This window comes from Asterias rubens, chromosome 5, assembly GCF_902459465.1.
Source record: "Asterias rubens chromosome 5, eAstRub1.3, whole genome shotgun sequence".
NCBI lineage: Eukaryota > Metazoa > Echinodermata > Asteroidea > Forcipulatida > Asteriidae > Asterias > Asterias rubens.
Genome location: NC_047066.1, coordinates 14,264,208 through 14,289,663, shown reverse-complemented (window position 1 = coordinate 14,289,663; position 25,456 = coordinate 14,264,208). Strand labels below are relative to the sequence as shown.

General features: G+C 37.2%; 1 protein-coding gene across 1 annotated transcript in view; it reads left to right on the top strand.

Annotated features, from left to right (window-relative positions):
• LOC117290871 (transmembrane protein 116-like) overlaps window positions 1-25,456 on the top strand; it is a 36,707-nt gene that overhangs the window by 6,573 nt on the left and 4,678 nt on the right. The window contains exons 2-11 of the mRNA XM_033772427.1: window positions 1,169-1,361; window positions 3,403-3,510; window positions 9,583-9,726; window positions 10,666-10,770; window positions 17,233-17,282; window positions 17,958-18,032; window positions 19,277-19,313; window positions 20,004-20,093; window positions 20,672-20,723; window positions 22,209-22,298. Coding sequence (XP_033628318.1) covers window positions 1,269-1,361; window positions 3,403-3,510; window positions 9,583-9,726; window positions 10,666-10,770; window positions 17,233-17,282; window positions 17,958-18,032; window positions 19,277-19,313; window positions 20,004-20,093; window positions 20,672-20,723; window positions 22,209-22,298 — 844 coding nt within the window. The 5' untranslated portion in view covers window positions 1,169-1,268. The remainder of the gene's footprint in view (window positions 1-1,168; window positions 1,362-3,402; window positions 3,511-9,582; window positions 9,727-10,665; window positions 10,771-17,232; window positions 17,283-17,957; window positions 18,033-19,276; window positions 19,314-20,003; window positions 20,094-20,671; window positions 20,724-22,208; window positions 22,299-25,456) is intronic.

The window sequence follows — 25,456 nt, the reverse complement described above, 5'->3', positions numbered from 1 at the left end:
AAATATTGCTTTTAAATTCATTGGACACTTTCGGTAAACAGTATTGTCCAAATCGACCCCTGGTGTTATATTTAGACTAGTCAGCTCGCTATACTAAACAGTGTAAATGTAATGCACAGTCAATTACCAAGCCCACTTCCCCCACGGTATGAAAAGCTATAAATGACGCTGACGAGTACCTGTATACATGTCCATGTGTAACACAGGATATGGACAATATGTGTTTCTTGTTATTTATGGGTTTGGGGTCAATGCTACACTAATATGTACAGAGCACCAAGCGATTTTCCCTGTGCTTTTGCTGTGGTTCCCTTTGCAAAGTTTAAGATCAAGTACAAATTTTCCTCAGAGAAGTGCTCAAGGAAAATGGTCGTGCCCCTTCTCAAGTACACAATTTAAGGCATTCTTAGGCATTTGAAAGCACACAAATTTTGTGCAACAAGATTGTTTATTCTTTCATTATTTTCTTGCAAGTTCAATGACCAATTGAGTTCAAATATTCACAGATTTGTTATTTTATGTTGGAAACCAGCAAGAGAGAGTACTAGAGTTATAGGATGTTGAATAAAATAAAATAAAATAAAACAAAATAAAATAAAAGTACTGGTCTTTGACGATTACCAAAGGTGTCCAGTGCCATTAAAGCATAGATGAATGCACTTTTCAAAAATATAAAAATGTGAACAACCTGGGTCGCCACACAACTCACTTTGCTTGATTAGCATCACAATACATGTACCTAAACCCTATACAAGAACAAAATACCATGCTTGCCATTACATATTAATAATAGTAATAGTATCAAAGTCTTATGTAGCACACGCCACCAAACATGGCGCTGAGTATGGGTACAAACTTTCAGAAAGATAGGTTAATGCTGCAGTGATTCTGAGACACAATTATTAAGCACCTAAGGGTTTACAAGGTGCTACTGCGCATACAGCAGCACCAGCCAGGAACACCGGGGCGAATCCCTTCTCTTTAAGATAAGTGCTCTGGGTTCTTTAAAATGCGTTACACAACACATGGGACCAGCAGCCTTACATCCCATCCGAAGGACGGAGCAATGCAGAAACACTAGAGTTTGAATTTGGTGCTCTGAACCGCTCAGCCACGACACTTCCACATTAACATGTATTTGTTGGTATCTTTTGTTCTTTATCTTAAGGTTTTTCCCCCCATGGACTGCTGAATGCTAATGAGCATTTTTCCCAAGGATGAAGTTGACGCTGAGATGAAGGGATTGTAATCCTACCGCAGCAGCAACGATGATGAATCAACTACGTACAAGCTCAGCACCCATGGTGACTAAAGAGTTGATTTCTGCTCCATGCTACAATACGTCAAGGGAAGAAGAAGTGGTAAGTATGTATTTTTAACTTTCGAACATCCAGTCCGGCTGGTGTCTGGCCTTATTTACAATTCTGGAAATGTGATGTTAGATTTTCAGGCTAGGTAAAACACTAGGCTGGCTCAAACTATTGGAGTTGAATTTTATGAGTTGATCCCTCGAACTGAAGTGAAATGCCTTGGAATAGCCTTATGTAGAAGGATGCCAACAATTATTATTATGTAATAGGCCTAGTAGTTGAGGTTTACGCTGCTGCAGCTCCAGAACCCATGCATGGTTCCCTGGATGGTACCCAGGCAAAAGGCACACTTTAAATCCATTATACACTTTCGGTAAACAGTATTGTCCAAGTCCCACACTTCGTGTATCACAACTTATATATAAAATAACAAACCTGTGAAAATTTAGGCTCAATCGGTCATTGGAGTCGGGAGAAAATAACGGGAAAACCCACTCCTGTTTTCGCGCGTTCGCCGTGTCATGACATGTGTTTATAATTAATCCGTAATTCTCGCTATCAAGAATTTATATTGTTTTAATGTTTTCGCAAAAAGTAAAGCATTTCATGGAACAATATTTCAAGAGAAGTTTTTCACCATTACCTTCTGTGACCCCTGTAAATTATTTGTAAATCTGTGAACTTGTGAAAGTGTATAATGGCTTTAAAGGATCGTCATACAAGAGCTTTTTTTCTTACTGGATCGCTGATACATGTACCTTAGGCCAGTGATTTTAGAGTCTGGCCAGTAAACTCAAGACGGGACAAGTCTGGTGGTCTTGCTTTTTACTTTTCACTTCAACATCATTGTCTTAGAAAAACAAAATTCAAACGTTGAGTTTGAGTCTCACAACATGTTTCAATCCGGCTGAGTATCACCCATACAACATGTATGAATAGGCCTAAGAGATACATCTTCCCAATATAGTGTTTTTGTTCAAATGCAAAACAGTTTTGATGAAATTGGGTTCTTATTTTGATTCCAGTCTCTTTTCATTTTGATTCTGATCTTGTTAATTAAATTCTGATCCAGTCAAGATTCTGAGCTGCAAGTAAAGTCTCAAGTCTTGTGGTGGATTACACCCCCCCCCCCCAACCCGATTTGAGCCCTATACAAAAATGTTTGACTAATAAGAGAATCAATGTGTGGTGAAGAGGTTTTCAACTAGTGGTTTAAACCCAACGAGGCCTGGGGTCGATTTCACAAAGAGTTAGGACTAGTCCTAACTTAGGACTAGTCCTACGAGATATACAATATGCATGGATAGTCCTAAGTTAGGACGAGTAACTGGTCCTAACTCGAGATAAGACTAGTCCTAACTCTTTGTGAAATTCACCCCTGGTTCTTGATAATTTTACCGAGACGAAGTCGAGGTAAATTATCAAGAACCAGGCCTCGGCGGGTTTAAACCACTAGTTGAAAACCGATTCAACACACTTTGATTCCCATTCATAAATCCTTTTCGGTCAAAAACTATCAACACTTTTGGTCAAAAAGTAAAATAAATGCAAAAATTATAACTGTTCAATGATTTCTTTCAACACAACACCCCATCAGTTATGAAATGGTAAGGCCCTTCGCCGCCCTGGGGTAAACAACTCCTTATAAGGGAATGCGTCGTGCTTATCGCGTGATGTGGCACAACTGTCCTGGCCGTTGCTCTCGACCAATAGGAATGAAGAAACTGTCTTATAAAAACAAGTGCTAGCTTTCAACACTTTTTACTGGTCATAAACAAAGGTTTATACACACCCATGTGACGCGCTCTCCACCAATAGGAATAGCGAAACTGTCTGAGGTATTTATGAATATTAGTAATATTACACATGTTGTTCCTGAGGAATGCACCCTCATTGGTCTTGTTGGTAAGACATCTGCTCTTGATTGACAATAGGTCATGGTTCGGAGAAATATACCTCAAGGTGAATTTTTTGTTAGTCTTCTTTTTTAGAACTTATGGAAGTTATGAGTAAACAGTGCTTCAGAATCAGTGTAAGGGTGATTAAAATTAATAAGATCGTTTTAATTTGTTTTTCTTGTGTATGTGTGTAGCTTGACATGCTTCATTATGTCCATGCTTTCTTCGCATCGATGAGTATTCTTGGATCTCTATCGATAATCATCTACGCACTGTGTAGGAAAGTCATCAAAACATCAGATGTAAGTAGAATTGAGAAGGGTTTTTATCATCCTCAATAGCACTGGACTCGTTTGGTATTTATTCAAAATATATACAAGCATAAAAACTTACTTGGTAAAAAGCAAAGGAGAGCTGTTGATAGCATTATAAGTTATCACACAAGCACGAGTGGAATACGGAAAAATATAGCGCTTCTGCGTCCCATATCTAAACAAGGCCGCAGGCCGAGTTGGATATGGGACGCAGACGCGCTATATTTTCCGTATTTCCACGGGCGCGCGTGTGATAACGTATTTATCTTCAAGCAAACTTGGCGAGTGACATAGAACACACAAGATGCAGGTAGTGATATTAGCCGTGCAATATAGGTTTTTATCACCATTCCATTCTGCAAATCTGATTGGAGGATAAAAAACATTGTGAGAAACGACTCCCTCTGAAGTAACGTAGTTTTTGAGAAAGAGGTTGTTTCTCACTAAAATAGTTGAATCTGGGAAAGACTTCAGTCCGGAAGCCTTTCTCAGGCATCTGAAAGCACACAACTTAATTCAAAAGGTTTCTTTCTGTACGCACATGTTGGAATACATCAGTTGAGAATGGTGTTTGCCAATTACCTTTATAAGGCAGGGCAGTCTTTTGGTAATTGTCAAAGACTAGTATCCACACTGTAGTTGATCCAATCATAATGCATAAAATAACAAACCTGGGAAAATTTGGGCACAACTGGTCATTGAAGTTCCTAGAAAATAATGAAAGAAAAAGACCCGATTGTTGTGTAGAACTGTGTGATTTCAGATGCCTAAGATACGCCTGAAGCCTTTCTCAAATTCTAATCGTTTGTTGAAAAGCTACCTCTTTATCTAAAACTACATTACTTTAAAGGAATATTACAGAATTTTTTTTTGCTAGTAAAACAGTTGCTGGCAGTTTACACTCTATGTAATCTACCATGTACATAAATTGACAAACCTTTAGAAGTTTGAGATTGCTCGATCGGCCATCTGGGTCACTTGAATATAGTGAAAAACCAATAACACATTTTGTATGACATCATTTAAACAAAAAAAAATTAATAAAATGCTCACTGAGCGATAAACTCCTAACGGGAAATTAGTTTTATTTATTTATCAACAAATATGACATTTCAGACAGAAATATTTCAAAGGATGTTTTCTACTATCATCATCATCATTAGACAGTGTAAGTTTTTTGTAAATCTGTGATCTTAGACAAGTTTTTGCGTACCAATACTGTAACGTCCTTTAAAGAGGGTAATTTCTAACAATGTTTTATAAAACCAACAGCTCCCCAAGTAAGTTTTCATGATCATTAGTTTTTTTTAGTAATTACATGCCAAAGGTTTACCCTCTCTTATTACGCACTGGACACTATTGGTTAATGTCAAAGACCAGTATTCTCACTTGGTGTATCCAAATATATGCATAAAATAACAGATCTGTGAAAATTTTGACTCGATTGGTCATTGAAGTTGCGAGATAATAATGAAAGAAAAAACACCCATGTCACACAAAGTTGTGTGCGCTTAGATGGTTGATTTCGAGACCTCAAATTCTAATTATAATTGAAAACAACACCCTTGTTGCACAAATTTGTTTGCTTTCAAATGCCTAAAAGAGCTTCATTCTGAAGTCTTTAAATTTTTGAGTCAGAAGTTACCTTTAATAGATGGAAATTATAATTAACAGAGATATTACTTCTTTTTCAAAAACTACGTTGCTTCATCAGATGGAGCCGTTTCTCACAATATTTTATACTATGATTAGCTCTCCATTGTTCGTGACCAAGTCAGTTTTTTGGCTAACAATCCTTTTGAGTAATTACCAATAGTGTCACTGGGTGCCTTTCGGTAAACAGTTTTGTCCAAGGCCCACACTTCGTGTATCACAACTTATATATAAAATAACAAACCTGTGAAAATTTAGGCTCAATTGGTCATCGGAGTCGGCAGAAAATAACGGGAAAACCCACCCTTGTTTCCGGACGTTTTGCCGTGTCATGACATGTGTTTAAAATAAATCTGTAAGTCTCATTATCGAGAACTGATATTGTTTTAATGTTTTCTCAAAAAGTAAAGCATTTCATGGAATAATATTTCAAGAGAAGTCTTTCACCATTACCTTCTGTAAACCCTGTAAATTATTTGTAAATCTGTGAACTTTTTTTTTTTTTTTCTGTTCCGAAAGTGTCCAATGGCTTTAAAGTATGTGCTACAGACCATTTGAGATTCAACATTATCCAGGCAACCAATAGTTTCACACTCTTCCCTTTAATAGATGTCAAAAATTATAATTTTAGAGATTAATCAGAAGTCATGTGGATATTCTGAGTCATCCTGAACACATATACGTAGGTTAACTGTGAGGCCACTCCTAAGGGAATACAACTTGGGTGTAAGGCCTCCCCCCCAAAAAAAACATGTGGAGCGTCCTGCCTTTTGAAAAAAGGAAGGAGGAAGGCCTTTTTTTTCTTTTTTTTTTTCGTAATGGTCACCCAGCACATTATTAAAGACCGGCTGGATGGGCTAATAAATAAAAAAATAGTTTGAGATCATCAATTATTTTTTTTTTTAGAAGAGGAAAGAAAAAAGGAAGCAGCCTCTTAAAATGAAGTGAACCTGCTAAGCACAGGAACAAATCTTACTTTGGGTTAGACAGGTACTTTGGGTCAGACAGGTTCCAAACTCATCTTGTTTGTGAGCATTGGAATGTCTAAGCATTTTGTCATACTTAACTGGTTTATGATTTTGGACCATTGGCACGACCCAGTGACCAATGTCTGGTGAATTAAAGGCACTGAACATGTTTGGCACTTACTCAAAAATTAGCATAAAAAAATTCTTAGGAACGGGCAACAGGAGCTGTTGATGGTATAAAACATTGTGGTATCGGCTCTCTTTGAAGTAACAAAGTGTTAGAAAAAGAGGGAATTTCCTCGTGAATGTTTAAGTCTGAAAAAGACTTCAGGCCTGAATCTTTTTACTAGGAATCTGAAAACATACATTTTGTGCAACAAGGGTGTTTTTTTTACATTTTTTTCTTGTATACTTTAATGACTAATTTAGTCAAACAATTTCACTCTTTGTTGAATGCATTGTTGGGATACACCAAGTGAGAATTACTGGTCTTTGACAATTACTATACGTGTCCAGTGCCTTTAAGGCGTGGTATTTGAAATCAACTCACAATCAGGAAAGTGGTTATTTCCTGTTGACCAAGTTAAAACATGTTCCTCAAGTATTGCGCAATATTCCATTCTGTGGCATGGTTAAAATTCAATTGTTATACCTCGGTAAGAAACTGTGAAGTTTGATTGGTCGAGAACCAATCACGTGCTGTGCAACAAATACGCATGTACCATGGCTGAGTGATGTTCAGCGGTGTACATTACCTTGATCGTTCCCACCGTTGGTCGATTTCCAGCGCTTAGTACGAAACAACCGCGGGTTCGAAGGAATAGTGAAAAATTTATTTAAACTCTGTAATAATGTTTGAGGATGACAACAAAACTTTGAGAAGAGGAATAATAACGTTACCAAGGTATAACAAAACACTTGTTGCACGCTGTGATTGGGGTCCATGGGTTTTCTTCCCCTCAGGTGCCATTTTTTCCCCTCGGGTGTACAAAACGCCATGGACCCCGTCACAGCGTGCAACAATTGTATACTGGTCAGTAGCTATTTTGTTTGAAAATTGTGAAAATAGAATAAGCTGATAAATTTTGCAAACTGCTTACAATACAAAAGGACCTACATACATGGGTATGGTATGCAAAACAAAATTACTGGCCAGACATTTCAACCATCTAGCTACATGACAACACACACACAAAGCAAGACAGTTCTCTTAGAACAAACTCTACCTGGCAAGTAGATTACACATGTGGTGTTACCGCAAACCAAATATACAATGAAAGTGTAGATTATTTTTACGAATCTACACTAAACTGTCGATTTGTTACAAGTGAAACTAAATATTTTGACTTAAAGGAACACGTTGCCTTGGATCGGACGAGTTGGTCTATAAAAAACGTCTGTAACCCTTTTTTTATATAAAATGCATATGGTTGGAAAGATGTTTTAAAAGTAGAATACAACGATCCACACAAGTTTGCCTCGAAATTGCGTGGTTTTCCTTTTACTGTGCGAACTAACACCGTCGGCCGTTTATGGGAGTCCAAATTTTGACTCCATAAATGGCCGACGTGTTAGTCGACGAGGTAAAAGGAAAACCGTGCAATTTTGAGGCATGTTTGTGTGGATCATTGTATTCTACTTTTACAACATCTTTCTACCCATGTGCATTTTATAAAAAACGGTTACAAACGCTTTTCAAATACCAACTCGACCGATCCAAGGCAACGTGTTCCTTTAAGTGCCTTTCCAAATTGAAAGGTAACATGATGTGCAACAAAACGCAGCTGAAAATTATGTTATCTTTCAATTTACAAAAACATTTCCCAATTCACTTTAGTAACACAAATTATTGTTTTAAACTGGGCAAACTGACATGTTACTTGATATTGTTGCAAGCACTATAAAGTCTATATGCCTATATATATGTTGCAAAATACTTATACCTGTACAAATGTGAACATCTGTGTCGTTTGACAATTTATACAAAATTAGATAGACTAGTTACATGTAGTGATGTTATTGTTGTTGAAAAAATCCAATTCATTAAAGTGTAGATTCGTGGCTACAATTGCATGAGCCGAACATTCTATCCACACTTTCTTGACCATTCTCCTTAACGTGCACATGTAATGCTAGTGTAACAAAAGCAGATGACATCTTAATTTTGGTTGTTTACCCATACACCGATGTGTGTTAGCACTGTATACTCAGTACTTTCCCTAGTCCTGCGAAAAACTATCACAGGCATGTTACTCGGGGGGGGGGGGGATTAGAACCCACGACCCTTGCAATTCTAGAGCAGTGTCTTACCAACTAGACTACCGAGGTTGTCCGGCAGCTAGAGGCAGTTCGAATCCTATGTTTTGGCAGCGGGTACCGCAACGATGACATCTATTAAAAGCAGATGATGCAAACATAATTGTTACAGTCTAGGCAGTTTGGCTGGCCTGCATGTGGCCTAATTCTGCCTCAAACACACAAATATTTAGAATTCCTTCCGTAGAACTAATAAGCCATTGTTATTTGGGCTTACAGACAGCAGTCCTCGTGAACCACCACTTTGTCAATAATATCAAGGAATTTGGACTTTTATAAGGTTAATGAACTTTGTATAAGTTTGAGGAATTGCATTGTGAGGTATGCATAGCAATATATTATATTCAACATTAAGTCGTTATAAACACTGTTTTTTTCCCAGAACCAATACTACTCAAAAAGAAATATTCACATGGTGTTACCGCAAAGCTCTCTTTCAATTGTACTTGATGTATATTCAGTTTGCAGTTACACTGTGTGTATAGTTTAGACAGCAAAGTAGAGTATTTTCATTGTACAGTTGGTGTTATCTCTGCAAACTGAATAATACTGATACTATACTACTACCAAGATAATATTTATTGTAGCAATTCAGTTTAAAGGAACACGTTGCCTTGGATCGGACGAGTTGGTCTTTGAAAAGTGTTTGAAACCGTTTGTTATGAAATGCATATGGTTAGAAAGATATTTTAAAAGTAGAATATAATGGTCCACACAAGTATCACTCAAAATTGCGTGGTTTTCCTTTTACCTCGTCGACTAACACGGTCAGCCATTTATGGAAGTCAAATTTTTGCCTCCCATAAATGGCCGACCGTGTTAGTTCGTAAAGTAAAAGGAAAACCACGCAATTTCGAGGTAAGTTTGTGTGGATCATTGTATTCTACTTTTAAGACATCTTTCTAACCATATGAATTTTATAACAAACGGTTACGAACAGTTTTTAAAGACCAACTCGACCGATCCAAGGCAACGTGTTCCTTTAAGGTTTAGCACCATGTGTGTATTTTGAAAGTTCACACAGTATGGTGTTATCACTGCAAACTGAATTTAAACACTACTATTAATATTAATAATATTTATATGTTACAATCTGTAACTCTGTTATGATTTCTATGGACAGATTCGGCCATTGTTCCACCTCGCTGTTGCTGATTTATGTCTTGCAATCTGCTGGCTCATTGGGGCCATTCTCTGGAATATTCCATTTGAAGGAGCCGGCTCACAAGGCTTCAAAATCTGCACAGTACTCCAGGCAGTCACAGAGGTAAGTCTCTCTGTAACAGGCATTAAACCAAAACTATCTTTTAGTTGTATTATTTTGGTTTTACCCCATATTGACCCAATTCACCTGACGTCATCATCAGAATAATCTTGGATGCGCCATTTTGGTGGAAAAAGTCATTGTGCTTTATTCAGTGAAGTGCGCATTTTAGGCAACGCTGCGTTATTGACCACAAAAATGGTGAAAGTGGCACAGTCGCCGCGTGTGACGTGTGTCAATACAACGATATGCAGGCCTGATACTTCACGGAGGCAACGAAGGCGATTGCCTCCATGTCCCCTGGTCTCTGCCTTGGTGCCCTTGAAATGCACAGTACAAATTTGCAAGTTCATCCTAGGGTGCCCTTTACCAAGAACAAAATGCCTTGGTGCCCTTGCCCTATTGAAAACGAAGCATACAGCCCTGGATATGTGTTAGCACTGTACTCTGAGCACTTTCCCGTAATCTGTGAAAGGCGTATTACCTGGGTTGGATTTGAACCCACAACTTTGCATTTCTAGAGCAGTGTCATACCAAAAGTCTAGTAATGCCATAAAGAGATTGTCTTATTGATTAATCTTTCTTATGGTATCCATGAAGCGCCATAGCATCTTCAGACACTCACAAACACTTTATAAATATCAATGCCCAATTTCATAAAGCCTGTAAGCGAAACAATTTGCTAAAGCACAGGAAAAAAAGTGTTGATTAACAGAAACAGATCATCACCAGCCAAGTTTACATTTTTGCAAAGAAATTTGCTATGCGGCGTTTTCTGCTTAACAGCTTTATAAAATTGGGCTATGGATTTCTTTTACTTATATCATCGTGACTTGGTAATCTTGCCTTCAATTTTATGAATGTTTGCCTCACTACTTTTGCTCCAATTTCACACTTTTAAAACTTTTTCCTCTGGTATTTTTGTTTTCCATGCATGCGTAGATGTTCAATGTCATCAGTTTCTTCCTGACCATCAACTATGCACTCAACGTGTACCTGAGGTTAAAGGATAGACTGAATAGAGTACAGAAGCTAACCCTGTTACATGTAAGACATCAACTACCTGTTCAGATATTTGGGTTTGGGAGCAGTTAACCAAAGTGTACAGCTATAAACATAACTTTCGAATTGGCTTCTAAATTTTCTCACTGTTTAAAGGGAAGGTATACGTTTGGTAATTACTCAAAACAAATGTTAACTCAAAAACTGACTTGGTTACGAGCATTGGAGAGCTCTTGATAGTATAAAACATTGTGGGAAACGACTCCCTCTGAAGTAACGTAGTTTTCGAGAAAGAGGTTATTTCTCACTAAAATAAAAGACTTCTAGCTACAAGTCTTTTATTCCTATCTGAAAACACACAAATTCGCCCAACAAGGGTGTTTTATCTTCCATCATTTTCTCACAACTTCGATGACCAATTGAGCCCAAATTTTCACAGGCTTGTTATTTTATGCTTATGATGGGATACACTAAGTGGGAAGACTGGTCTTTGAAAATTGCCAAACATGTACGATGCCTTTGTGGTAGAAATTAATGACCATAAAAACTTACATTTATAAAAGCACTGCAAATGTTAATAATAATAATAATAATAATAATAATAATATTGTATAACATGTTGAGAAACGATTCCCTACTAAGGAATGTGCTTTAATAGAGAGGGATTCACCAACTTTTCAATCTGAGAAATGTTTCTGCATGAAACGCTTCTCAGATTGTGTATTCCAATTGAGATTATTTTTCTCACGTGGACTGTAACCACTCCAAGTTGTTGACGATATTATCAAAAACGCAACCACCTTTTATAATGAAATTATAGGATTGAAATTTGCCTTTAAAGGGTCTATGTAACTTTTGTAGGACAAAATACACAATGTCTACAGATTTACACTAAACTTACACAGTTTGAAGATAATGATAGTAGAAAGCTTCCCTGAAAATACTACGTGCTGAGGTGCTGTAGTTTTTGAGAAATGAGTAAAACAATGTCATGAAAATAATTTTCGTCTTATGAGACAAAATTTATTTTAATCAACGAACGGATTTTCATGACATTGTTTTACTCATTTCTCAAAAACTACAGCACCTCAGTAAGTAAGATTTGAAGGGAAGCTTTCCACTATCATTATATTCAAATCCTGTAAGTTTTTAAATGTAAATCTATGGACATTTAAAAAAAGTACCCAAATCCTTTAAATAATGCCGACAGAAAAACAAAACTTAGACTTTCCTTTTCTTTAAAGTTTAAGCCCCAGACACTATCCTGGGAGAATGAATGACACCCCTTTTATTGGTTTGCAAATACGTCTTCCAATGTTTAAAACATTATTTTCAGTCCATTACTATTTGTTAAAAATACATTTCGTCAGAGGATGTACCGGTACGGGCCCAAATTGTGGTTTTGTGCTGCATATAGCATTCTATTTTAAATGCTGGAAAGTTCATTGACATTTGCTCCTAGCCATTATATGTCAACTCATAACACATACAGAAAACTAGTTGACATTTGCTCCTAGCCATTATATGTCAACTCATAACACATACAGAAAACTAGTTGACATTTGCTCCTAGCCATTACATGTCAACTCATAACACATACAGAAAACTAGTTGACATTTGCTCCTAGCCATTATATGTCAACTCATAACACATACAGAAAACTAGTTGACATTTGCTCCTAGCCATTATATGTCAACTCATAACACATACAGAAAACTAGTTGACATTTGCTCCTAGCCATTATATGTCAACTCATAACACATACAGAAAACTAGTTGACATTTGCTCCTAGCCATTACATGTCAACTCATAACACATACAGAAAACTAGTTGACATTTGCTACTAGCCATTATATGTCAACTCATAACACATACAGAAAACTAGTTGACATTTGCTCCTAGCCATTATATGTCAACTCATAACACATACAGAAAACTAGTTGACATTTGCTCCTAGCCATTATATGTCAACTCATAACACATACAGAAAACTAGTTGACATTTGCTCCTAGCCATTACATGTCAACTCATAACACATACAGAAAACTAGTTGACATTTGCTACTAGCCATTATATGTCAACTCATAACACATACAGAAAACTAGTTGACATTTGCTCCTAGCCATTATATGTCAACTCATAACACATACAGAAAACTAGTTGACATTTGCTACTAGCCATTATATGTCAACTCATAACACATACAGAAAACTAGTTGACATTTGCTCCTAGCCATTACATGTCAACTCATAACACATACAGAAAACTAGTTGACATTTGCTACTAGCCATTATATGTCAACTCATAACACATACAGAAAACTAGTTGACATTTGCTCCTAGCCATTACATGTCAACTCATAACACATACAGAAAACTAGTTGACATTTGCTCCTAGCCATTATATGTCAACTCATAACACATACAGAAAACTAGTTGACATTTGCTCCTAGCCATTATATGTCAACTCATAACACATACAGAAAACTAGTTGACATTTGCTCCTAGCCATTATATGTCAACTCATAACACATACAGAAAACTAGTTGACATTTGCTCCTAGCCATTACATGTCAACTCATAACACATACAGAAAACTAGTTGACATTTGCTCCTAGCCATTATATGTCAACTCATAACACATACAGAAAACTAGTTGACATTTGCTCCTAGCCATTATATGTCAACTCATAACACATACAGAAAACTAGTTGACATTTGCTCCTAGCCATTATATGTCAACTCATAACACATACAGAAAACTAGTTGACATTTGCTCCTAGCCATTACATGTCAACTCATAACACATACAGAAAACTAGTTGACATTTGCTACTAGCCATTATATGTCAACTCATAACACATACAGAAAACTAGTTGACATTTGCTCCTAGCCATTATATGTCAACTCATAACACATACAGAAAACTAGTTGACATTTGCTACTAGCCATTATATGTCAACTCATAACACATACAGAAAACTAGTTGACATTTGCTCCTAGCCATTACATGTCAACTCATAACACATACAGAAAACTAGTTGACATTTGCTCCTAGCCATTACATGTCAACTCATAACACATACAGACAACTAGTTGACATTTGCTCCTAGCCATTATATGTCAACTCATAACACATACAGACAACTAGTTGACATTTGCTCCTAGCCATTACATGTCAACTCATAACACATACAGAAAACTAGTTAAATATTAAAAGGACATGTTGCCTTGGATCGGGCGAGTTGGACCATGAAAAACATTTGAAACCGTTTGTTACAAAATGCATGGTTAGAACGATGTTTTAAAAGTAGAATATAACAGTCCACACAAATATGCTTTGAAAATTATGTGGTTTTCCTTTTACTTTGAGAACTAACACATTCAGTCCTTTTGTGAAAATTTGACTCCACAATATGGCATTCAATGGGAGACTTTTGAACACTAGATGGCAGCAGACTTACCAGGTAAGTTTCCATTGTTTACGTAGTTCTGAGTGTGCACACATTAACAAGAACAATGGATTTACCTGGCTAGTCTGCTGCCACCTATTGATGATGCAACAGCATATTCAGGGAAAAGTCAACCTTTTTTTTTAATCAAAAAATTGTTTGCAAAGTTGCAAAGAATTACCAGGTACATATTTACACATTTATTAACAATCATCGAGGACGTTTTTGAACAATGCACCGCACAGTTTAAATCCATGTTGTTTGAGCAAAACAAACAGGTCTATTTTAAGGGGATTTTAAGAAAATTCACAGGGTGCTTTCCGGTTGCTGTGAAATGTCAATCATTTTTGTGTTGTCAGTTTGTTTTCGTTAATCTGATAAAGTCAGTCCTAGATTGCCAAAGTGAAGGTTTGTTATGATGATTGAAGTCGACAATCATGGAAATCTGGTTTGCTTTAAAAACTCGTTTACTGAGGATTAACAATGTTAACATCTCCTGAAGATGAGTAGAGCAAGCTAGTCAAAACAATTGAGAACTCACTCCACTGCAGTGAAGTTAACAAGGTGAACTCCCCTCGATCAACTTAGCGAAAGTAGCAGTCCCGGCCTACATGTGTTTCCTACCTTCTGCCCAGGTATAAATTAAATAGTTATAACCAAGACAGTTCTTTTTAGAACTGAGAAGTCTCCCGAATTCCGAAAAAAAAATCTACTGTGCGGAGGTAGAGAAGTCTCCCGAATTCCGAAAATCTACTCCGGGTATTAAAATAAAGCAAGACAAGTTCTGAAAACAACACATTCTACCCAGTAAATGGATACAAAGTTACCACAAACCAAATATACAACAATATAAACATTTTGTAATCAGTGCACACATAAGTTAAATATACATGTAGCATGGTACGTAGTGGTGCAACGAAATTTGTCAACAAACTTTACCCTTTCTTGAGCACCCTCCTTGTATAAAAATAGATACAAGTGGTAACCCTACATCACTTATTAAAGCCATTGGACCCTTTCGGTACAGAAAAAAAAAAAAAAGTTCACAGATTTACAAATAATTTACAGGGTTTACAGAAGGTAATGGTGAAGGACTTCTCTTGAAATATTAGTCCATGAAATGCTTTACTTTTTGAGAAAACGGTAAAACAATATAAATTCTCGTTAACGAGAATTACGGATTTGTTAAAAACACATGTCATGATACGGCGAAACGCACGAAAACAGGAGTGGGTTTTCCCGTTATTTTCTCCCGACTCCGATGTCCGATTGAGCCTAAATTTCCACAGGATTGTTATTTTATATATAAGTTGTGATACACGAAGTGTGGAACTTGGACAATACTGTTTACCGAAAGTGTATAATGGCTTTAAAAGGTAGCCCACTAAAGTAATTGGGTATCCGTAACTGCTCTTTTCGATTAGCTCACACCCTTCCAGGAGTCTCACCTATTGCCTATGGTGAGGAGGATAGAAAAGGAACCCCCTGTTTAGAAACGATTAGACCAAAGTTTGGTTCACAAGACCAGAGTAAAAATGAGGAAAAAACTTTCTACACAGTGTCACAATTAAAGGAACACGTTGCCTTTGATCGGTCGAGTTGGTCTTTGAAAAGCGTTTTGTAACCGTTTGTTATAAAATGCATATGGTTAAGAAAGATGATTTTAAAGGTAGAATACAATGAGCCACACACATTTGCCTCGAAATTGCGTGGTTTTCCTTTTACTTTGCGAACTAACACGATCGGTCATTTATGGGAGTCAAAATTTGACTCCCATAAATTTGACTCCCACTAAAGTTTGAATAAGCCCAACTTTTATGTAAGTTAAAGGGTCTGGGTACTTTTTGTAACACAAAACACATTGTCCATAAATGGCCGACCGTGTTTGTCAACGAGGTAAAAGGAAAGCCATGCAATTTCGAGCAATACTTGTGTGGATCATTATATTTTACTTTTAAAATATCTTTCTAATCATATGCATTCTATAACAAACGGTTACATACGCTTTTTTATAGTCTAATGGGATAGTGGGTAAAAAGTTCAAAAAATATTCCGACTCAAAGTAAACATTTGAACATAATTTTGTTAGATACAATGAGGTGTGGCAACAAGTTCTTAAACGGATGTTTAAAGGCACTTTGTAAATATTGGTAAATACTCAAAATAGTTGTTGGCACAAAACCTTACTTGGTAACAAGCAATGGAGAGCTGTTGATCGTATAAATCATTGTGAGAAACAGCTTCCTCTGAAGTAGTTTTTGAGACTGAAGTAGTTTTTGAGAAAGAAGTAATTTCTCAATAAAATATTTGAATTGTTTTTGTGACCTCGGCTGAGGTCTCGAAATCAAGCATCCGAAAGCACACAACCTTTTCTTCCATTATTCTCTTGCAACTTCGATGACCAAGTGAGTTCAAATTTTCACAGGTTTGTTATTTTATGCATATGTTGGGATACACCGAGTGAGAAGACTGGTGTTTAAAAAAATGGCAAAGGTGTCCAGTGCCTTTAACCACGGCAGGTTCATGGCCCAAATCGATGGCAAGGATCTTTATCGTCGGTCACAACCCTGCAAGGTGTTTTTTCTTTCATTATCCTCTCTTGCAACTTCGACGACCAATTGAGTCCAAATGTTCACAGACTTGTTACTTTATGCATATGTTTGGATACACCAACCAAGTGAGAAGACTGGTCTCTGACAATAGACCGATCCAGTAGGCTCCGCCCGCGATGCACGTGTGAGCAAGAACACGCGGGGCTCTCCAATGCCTTTCTGCACAACTCTGCCGCGCGCACCATAATACGCGAACGCATATCGGACCTTAGTGTCAGACCTTCGTTACGTTGTGATTGGTCAACACGCAATGGGGCGGAGCTTAATGGATCGGTCTATTACCAAAGGTGTCCAATGCCTTAAACTGGAAAGTAATTCCATAATGAAGGTGCAATGAAGTTGAAGACTCTTTGAGGATTGAACTTGATACAATTTTAGTGTAGGAATAATTTTAGTATATGAATAATGTTAATTCAGAAATAATATTGTGGTTTTTCTTTGCAGACGATGACTCCAATGGTGTGGATCATGCGGCTATTTTACGTTATTTCATGGTAAGTAAGTTATACTATTTAAAACCGCTCTAAAAACACACTTATTTAAATCCAATCTAGTCTATTCAGTTTCTGCTATTTCATCCCATTTTTAATTGTAATTTTTTGTTTTCTTACATTTCCTGTTCAGCGCTTAGAAACCTTGTATTAAGCACTATATAAATGCATGTTATTATTGTTATTATTATTATAATATGTAGACCTAATAAAATTCACATCCCTTTAAAGGCCCTGGATGTTCCTGACCAGCAGGGTTTGGGTTCAAGTCCCCGTCCTGACACTTGTGTCCTTAAGCAAGATACTTAACCATTATTGCTCGTCCTTCAGATGGAAAATTATAATTGTTCAATGATTTTATTCAATACAACACAACACCCCTCCAGCTATGACATGGTAAGGCCCTCGGGTAAGCAACTCCTTATAAGGAGATTTCTGTGCGCGTCGCGCGTATCAGGTGATGTGGCACAACTGCTCCAGTCGTTGCTCTTGGCCAATAGGAATAAAGAAACTGTCTTATAAGCACAGGTGCAAGCTCGCGTGTCACGCCCATGTTTCAACACTTTTTACTGGTGTTATATCATCCGTTCAAATACACCCACGTGATGCCCTCTCGACCAATCAGAATGGATAAACTGTCTTAGGTATTTATGAAGGAGGTTTTTTAACTGTTTGCAGGTTGATGCCAATTGCTGTGATGACTCCAGTGGTGGTAGTTTATAATCATCTCAAATCACAAGACCCTTGTACTGAGTAAGTTTTTATTGTTGTCTTTTTTTCATGAGTTTAAAATGTTCTCTTGCTGTTGAGGTGTTTAATTAAATGCTGACCTGATTCGAGCACTCTTCACTAAAGTTTAAATAAGCCCAACTTTTATGTAAATTAAAGGTAGTGGACACTATTGGTAATTGTCAAAGACTAGCCTTCACAGTTGGTGTATCTCAACATATGCATAAAATAACTAACCTGTGAAAATTTGAGATCAATCGGTCATCAAAGTTGCGAGATAATAATGAAAGAAGAAAACACCCTTGTCACACGAAGTTGTGTGCTTTAAGATGCTTGATTTCGAGACCTCAAGTTCTAAATCTGAGGTCTCGAAATCAAATTCGTGGAAAAGTACTTCTTTCTCGAAAGCTATGGCAGAGGGAGCCGTTTCTCACAATGTTTTATACCATCAACCTCTCCCCATTACTCGTCACCAAGAAAGGTTTTATGCTAATAACTATTTTGAGTAATTACCAATGGGAGGCTTTCTGGGACGATAGAGGGCAGCAGACTTACCGGGTAAATCCATTGTTCTCAGAATTATGAGCATGTTCAGAACTACGTAAACAATGGAAATTTACCCGGTATGTCTGCTGCCACCTAGCGTTGGAAAGTCTCCTATAGTGTCCACTGGGTCTGGGTACTTTTTGTAGGACACAAAACACATTGTCCACAGATTTACATGTACATTAAACTCACACAGTTTGAAGATAATGAGGGTAGAAAGCTTCCCCTAAAATATTACTTGCTGAGGTGCTGTAGATTTTGAGAAATGAGTTAAACAATGTCACAAAAACAATTTTCATCTCAGTTTAAGCATGCAAAACATATTTACCAGTTATTGTGTTTGACCATACGTGGTTAGTGTATTTTTACATGCTGAAATACTTTTGTCTCACTTAGACATTTTGTGACTTGTTTTACTAATTTTTAAAAACTAAAGCACTTTATATTTTAAGGGACGCTTTCTTCCTTCTACCATCATTATCTTCAAACCATGTAAGTTTAATATCATCAAGTCGAGCACCATGTAGTAGCTCGAAGCGGCCAAGTTTAATGTAAATCTGTGGACATTGTGTTTTGTGTAACAAGAAGTACCCAATTCCTTTAATATCAGGGCTCGAAGATTATTTTGGACTCCAATGACTTCAGCGTTGGATGAGTAAAATCATGAAATGGACAAGCCAGTTTTGTTATTGCTGTTTTCCTTTTCTTTTCTTCTTTCCTAGATGCTTAGTGCTGTTCTTCAAGCCATCAGTCAGAGGGGTGAGTAATTTACCATTGGAGTATGACTGGCTGGATTTCTTTTTTAGGGAGGGAAAAACATTGGCCCTTGCTTTCCAACCTTGAGTTTTGACCCTAGCTTTAAGATTGAAAGAACAGGGATGTGATGGGCTTTTAAAAAAAAAACCCTGAACAAAGCACGAAAGCATGCGAGCTAGAAAACTTGCAAGCATGAAGCCCAATATAACATTTATCTTTGGTTTAAAAGCCCCCCTCTGCAATCTGGGACATTATCATCATTTTGTTATGAATTTGATCTCTGGGAGTGGGGGGAGGGTAGGCAAAACAAGTATTTTTTTAAGGCAAAAAAAACCCTGGAATTCTGGTTAAAAACCGGAGAAATCATGTCTCTGAAAGAAGGAGAGCTACACAACTTGAAGGTGAAATAGCTGCTAAAATGAACATAAGACAGTGATGGGTGGTTTGTATGCTCATATTTCTCAGAAACATCTTGAAACATCTTGAAAACTTACTCTTATCGTAGAGCAAGGATCAGTGCAGTACAAAATAAATGTGCTCTTGTTACTTAGACATTGTATGTTATGTTATAGGTCAATCAAGTTGATGATTTTTTTAGTAAAAAAAAAAAAAGATCAGACATGTATATGACCTTTGCACTCGAGAGTGAACTTTGTCTTTTTTTCTCTTTTTTTTCCTTTTTTTTTTTTACAGGAAGGTGGTTCATTTGAATCGTGGTCATGGGAACATTATGGTGCCATCTTCTTTGTGTCCTCATTAATAATCAGCATGGTTGCTATTGTGGTAAGAATGGAAAACTGAATATTGTTTTTCTGGTCAAGATTGATGCACTATACATGTAAAAAACCTTTTCACACTACTCTCTTCTCCGGGGTTGAACAACGGCGACTATGGTTGCTTTACCCTCGGTCTGCCCCCGACAAATATGCAAACTCGTGGAAATAACCAACCCTGCTCTGGAGTAGGGGTAAGGGATAAAACCCTGGGGTTTTCTTGAAACGTTTCGGCCGGAACCCTGTGGAATAGGGACAGACACAGTGTGAAAGTTAGTCGGGGTAACCGTGTCGGTAAAATATATTTTGGGGCCTCTCCAGGGCTGTATTCCACGGGGATAGGAGATACAGTGTGAAAAGGCTTATGCCAGACAGGTTTTAGAACTTTCTTTTCTCGGTTTTTATTATCACTTATTTGTTCTGTATCTTCGGCCAAGTATTTAGTGGATTTCACATAGAGTTAAGACCAGTCTTATCTCGAGTTTAGGACTAGTCTTAAGTTTTTAATAACTTTTTTTAAATACTTATCTACAATAAACTTGACCATTTTGTACAATTATTGATATCTTTGTTTCGATTTGTTCCCAGACGTTTTATGCTTTATCAGCCAGAGTGTACAGAAAGCTCACAAAGAAAAATGGTAAGACATTCCAAATGGTTACTTTCCATTATACATTCAATATACAATTGTTGCCTGCTGTGACGGGATCCATGAAGTTTTGTACACCCGAGGGGGGAAATGGCACCCGAAGCGAAGCCGAGGGTGCCATTTGCCACCGAGGGTGTAGAAAACCCATTGACCCCAGTCACAGCGTGCAACAATTGTTTTGTTATACCTTGGTAACATTGTTATTCCTCTTCTCGAAGTTCTGTTGTCATCTTCAAACATTATTAAGACGGAGCAATGCATAGTTTAATCATGGTTTATTTTAAAGCAGACGAACAGGTCAAATAAGAAACAATTCTTCACCTGTTCTCTCGAACCCGCGTGTGTTTCGTACAGCGCTGGAAATCGACCAACGCTGGGAACGATCATGGTGATGTACACCGGTGTACATCACTTTTCATGTTATCCCCAGAGCAGTTTGATGAAAACAGTTTGGTAGGTAGTCTATAGAAATTCAACCTTTACCTAATAAAGAGGGAGGTTATACCTTCGGTAATCACTCAAAAATTAATGTCTTTACAAATTTACTAGGAAGCATTGGAAATGTTGATACTTTATAATTAAATTTTGAGAATAATTCCGTTCTAAGGAATGTATTTTCAGAAAAAGGGACCACAAAAACAAATCTGTCTAAAATGAAAAGTCTCTCAGATTGTATATTCCAATTAAGGATTATTCTTCAGATTGTCAGCAACCTCAAAAGCGCAACCACCTTTTGAAATGATATTCATAAATACCTCAGACAGTTTCGCTATTCCTATTGGTGGAGAGGGGTCACGTGGGGGTGTATAAACCTTTGTTTATGGCCAGTGAAAAGTGTTGAAACATGGGCGTGACACGCGAGCTTGCACCTGTTCTTATAAGACAGTTTCTTCATTCCTATTGGTCGAGAGCAATGGCTGAAACAGTTGTGCCACATCACGCGACGCGCACAGCATTCCCTTATAAGGAGTTGTTTACCCGAGGGCGGCGGAGGGCTTTACCATTTCATAGCTGGAGGGGTGTTATGTTAAAAGAAATCATTGAACAATTATAATTATTGCATTTATTTTACTTTTTGACCAAAAAGTGTTGATGTTTTTGACCGAAAAGATATTTATGAATGGGAATCAAAGTGTGTTGAATCGGTTTTCAACTAGTGGTTTAAACCCGCCAGGGCCTGGTTCTTGATAATTTACCTCGACTTCGTCTCGGTAAAATTATCAAGAACCAGGCCTGACGTTGGGATTAAACCACTAGTTGAAAACCTCTGCATCACACATTGATTCCTTTATTAATATTATAACAACAGTTCCAAAAGGCAAAGGTATTCTTGCCTTCTTTGTCATAATTGTGCATCCGAACGAAAACCATGTACCTCCAGTTTGTATTGGTGTATCTTGTAATAGACGATCTCTAAATTGTTTTATCTCAGCACAACGGCCAGCTACATGTAATCTTACTTTTTTTTCTTGACAGTTTGGACAAACAAGCAGCGGCGAGCCTTAATAGATCTCTGCAAACGCATCTCCCTCTATATTTCTGTCTTTCTAATCTGCTGGACTCCAGGTAAGTTTCACATCCCAAGACTCAAAGTTTGCACTGGACTACAGACCAGAGGCCAGCGATTTTAGCGTCGGGCCAGTAAACTCGCAATGGGACAGGCCCAATGGTCTTGTGTTTTTCATCTAAATAAAAAAAAAACCATTGGTGTAATATCTTTATGAACAAAGAGTTTACCGTGAATGTGTTAATTATATTTAAATTCTCTTTCAAGATTATCAAAATACACTTATTACACGTAAACACAAATGAAATATGGGTAAACAACCAAAACTGATATTCTTTATCCCCGGTGCAAATTTAGCATCTCTTACACACATTAAATTAAATAGATCTTCTCTGAATGCTTGTCCAACCCAATTTGATACTGGTATTGTAAAATATATTCTGGTCCAGTAAAAATTTGGAGCTACTATGCAAGCCCTGTAGTCTTGTGGTCTTACTCCCCCCCCCCCCACCCCCACCTCAGGGATTGAATTTTACACTGGACTCCAGGCTTGAGGCCAGTGGTTTTAGCGTTGGTCTAGTAAACTTTCTACTGCACAAGTCTGGCTGTCTTGTGTTTTTCCACGGAATAAATTGTGCTCTGCAGGGTGTGTGTTGCAAACAAAGATTGCAGTGACCTACATGTGTAGGAATCAACTTTGTCACTGGTTGCACAATTATGTTAACTCTTGGGAAGCATTTTTGTTTTGTTTTAAAGGCAGTGGACACTATTGGTAATTGTCAAAGACTAGCGTTCGCAGTTGGTGTATCTCAATATGTGCGTAAAATAACAAACCTGTGAAAATTTGAGCTCAATCGATCATCGAACTTGCGAGATAATAATGAAAGAAAAAACACCCTTGTCACACGAAGTTGTGTGCTTTCAGATGCTTAATTTCGAGACCTCAAATTCTAAACTTGAGGTCTCGAAATCAAATTCGTGGAAAATTACATCTTTCTCGAAAACTACGTCACTTCAGAGGGAGCTGTTTCAACCTCTCCCCATTACTCATAATCAAGAAAGGTTTTATGATGACAATTATTTTACTGCCTTTAAAGCACATTCCTTAGTAGGGAACCGTTTCTCAACATCCAGTGTATCCCATCATAAGCATAAAATAACAAGCCTGTGAAAATTTGGGCTCAATTGGTCATCGAAGTTGCGAGAAAATGATGAAAGAAAAAACACCCTCGTTGGGCGAATTTGTGTGCTTTCAGATAGGAATAAAAGACTTCTAGCTAGAAGTCTTTTATTTTAGTGAGAAATAACCTCTTTCTCAAAAACTACGTTACTTCAGAGGGAGTTGTTTCCCACAATGTTTTATACTATCAACAGCTCTCCAATGCTCGTTACCAAGTCAGTTTTTGAGTTAACATTTGTTTTGAGTAATTACCAAACGTGTACCTTCCCTTTAAACAGTGAGAAAATTTAGAAGCCAATTCGAAAGTTATGTTTATAGCTGTACACTTTGGTTAACTGCTCCCAAACCCAAATATCTGAACAGGTAGTTGATGTCTTACATGTAACAGGGTTAGCTTCTGTACTCTATTCAGTCTATCCTTTAACCTCAGGTACACGTTGAGTGCATAGTTGATGGTCAGGAAGAAACTGATGACATTGAACATCTACGCATGCATGGAAAACAAAAATACCAGAGGAAAATGTTTTAAAAGTGTGAAATTGGAGCAAAAGTAGGGAGGCAACATTCATAAAATTGAAGGCAAGATTACCAAGTCACGATGATATAAGTAAAAGAAATCCATAGCCCTTAGCAAATTACTTTGCAAAAATGTAAACTTGGCTGGTGATGATCGTTTCTGTTTTAATCAACACTTTTTTCCTGTGCCTTAGCAAATTGTTTCGCTTACAGGCTTTATGAAATTGGGCATTGATATTTAAAAAGTGTTTGTGAGTGTCTGAAGATGCTATGGTGCTTCATGGATACCATAAGAAAGATTAATCAATAAGACAATCTCTTTATGGCATCACTAGACTTTTGGTATGAGTCACCATGTGAGTCACCATGTTAGGTTAGTATGAGTAAGACTCGAGGGTCCTTGTATCTATATTTGGGCTCATAATAAGGTTGGAATCACATTCTGCAGCCATTCTTTCTTACCTAGACCATTCTTGATCTATCTATGCCGAGGTCAGAATGACGTAGTGGTAAATGCACCATGCACCATGACAAAACTATATAGCAATTGATAACAATTACAAGGTGTCAATTGTTCTCTTTGGAATGGGGGTTTCCAAAATTATTCGGTTTTGTAATTTGATGAACATGATTATGTACATTATTCGATACATTAGTGATCCCTTTACCCCTTGACATAGACTCGACCTTCAATCCAAGGAATCTTTTGGCTTCAAGTGTAGCACAACACCTTGACATTATATATTCCCCTTAAAGATGCTTGGCAGATTTTTGGCCGATTTGACCCCAAAATTTTGATTGAAAATTCAATAGGTATTTTGATGGGGGTCGAGAAAGTTACAAGCTTTCATTTGAGCCGTTGCTCAAAAAAGTCCGCCAATTATTAGTAGCAGTGAAATAAAGTGCTCAAAATTAGTTTTTGTCGGGATCCCGACAATATATCACGTGACCAATTCTTATGTGTTTTATAAGAAACGTTTTAAATTTTTGTCATGGTTCCTGACCATTAAAAGTAAAAGTTAAACTTTTTTTCATTAGAGCGGTGATACTCTTTGAAATACCATTCACTCAAAAAAATCTATTTTTTAATGTTTGGGGCAAAAAATCTGACATAGCATCTTTAAGGGAGTTAAAGACAATGGACACTATTGGTAATTGTCAAAGACCAGTCTTCTCACTTGGTGTATCTCAACATATGCATAAAATAACGAACCTGTGAAAGTTTGAGCTCAATTAGTCGTCGTAGTTGCGAGATAACTATGAAAGTAAAAACACCCTTGTCACACAAAGTTGTGTGCTTTCAGATGCTTGATTTCGAGACCTCAAATTCTAAATCTGAGGTCTCGAAATCAAATTCGTGGAAAATTACTTTTTTCTCGAAAACTACTTCACTTCAGAGGTAGCAGTTTCTCACGATATTTTATACTATCAACCTCTCCCAATTACTTATTACCAAGTAAGGTTTTATGCTAATAATTATTTTGAGTAATTACCAATAGTGTCCACTGCCTTTAAGGGAAG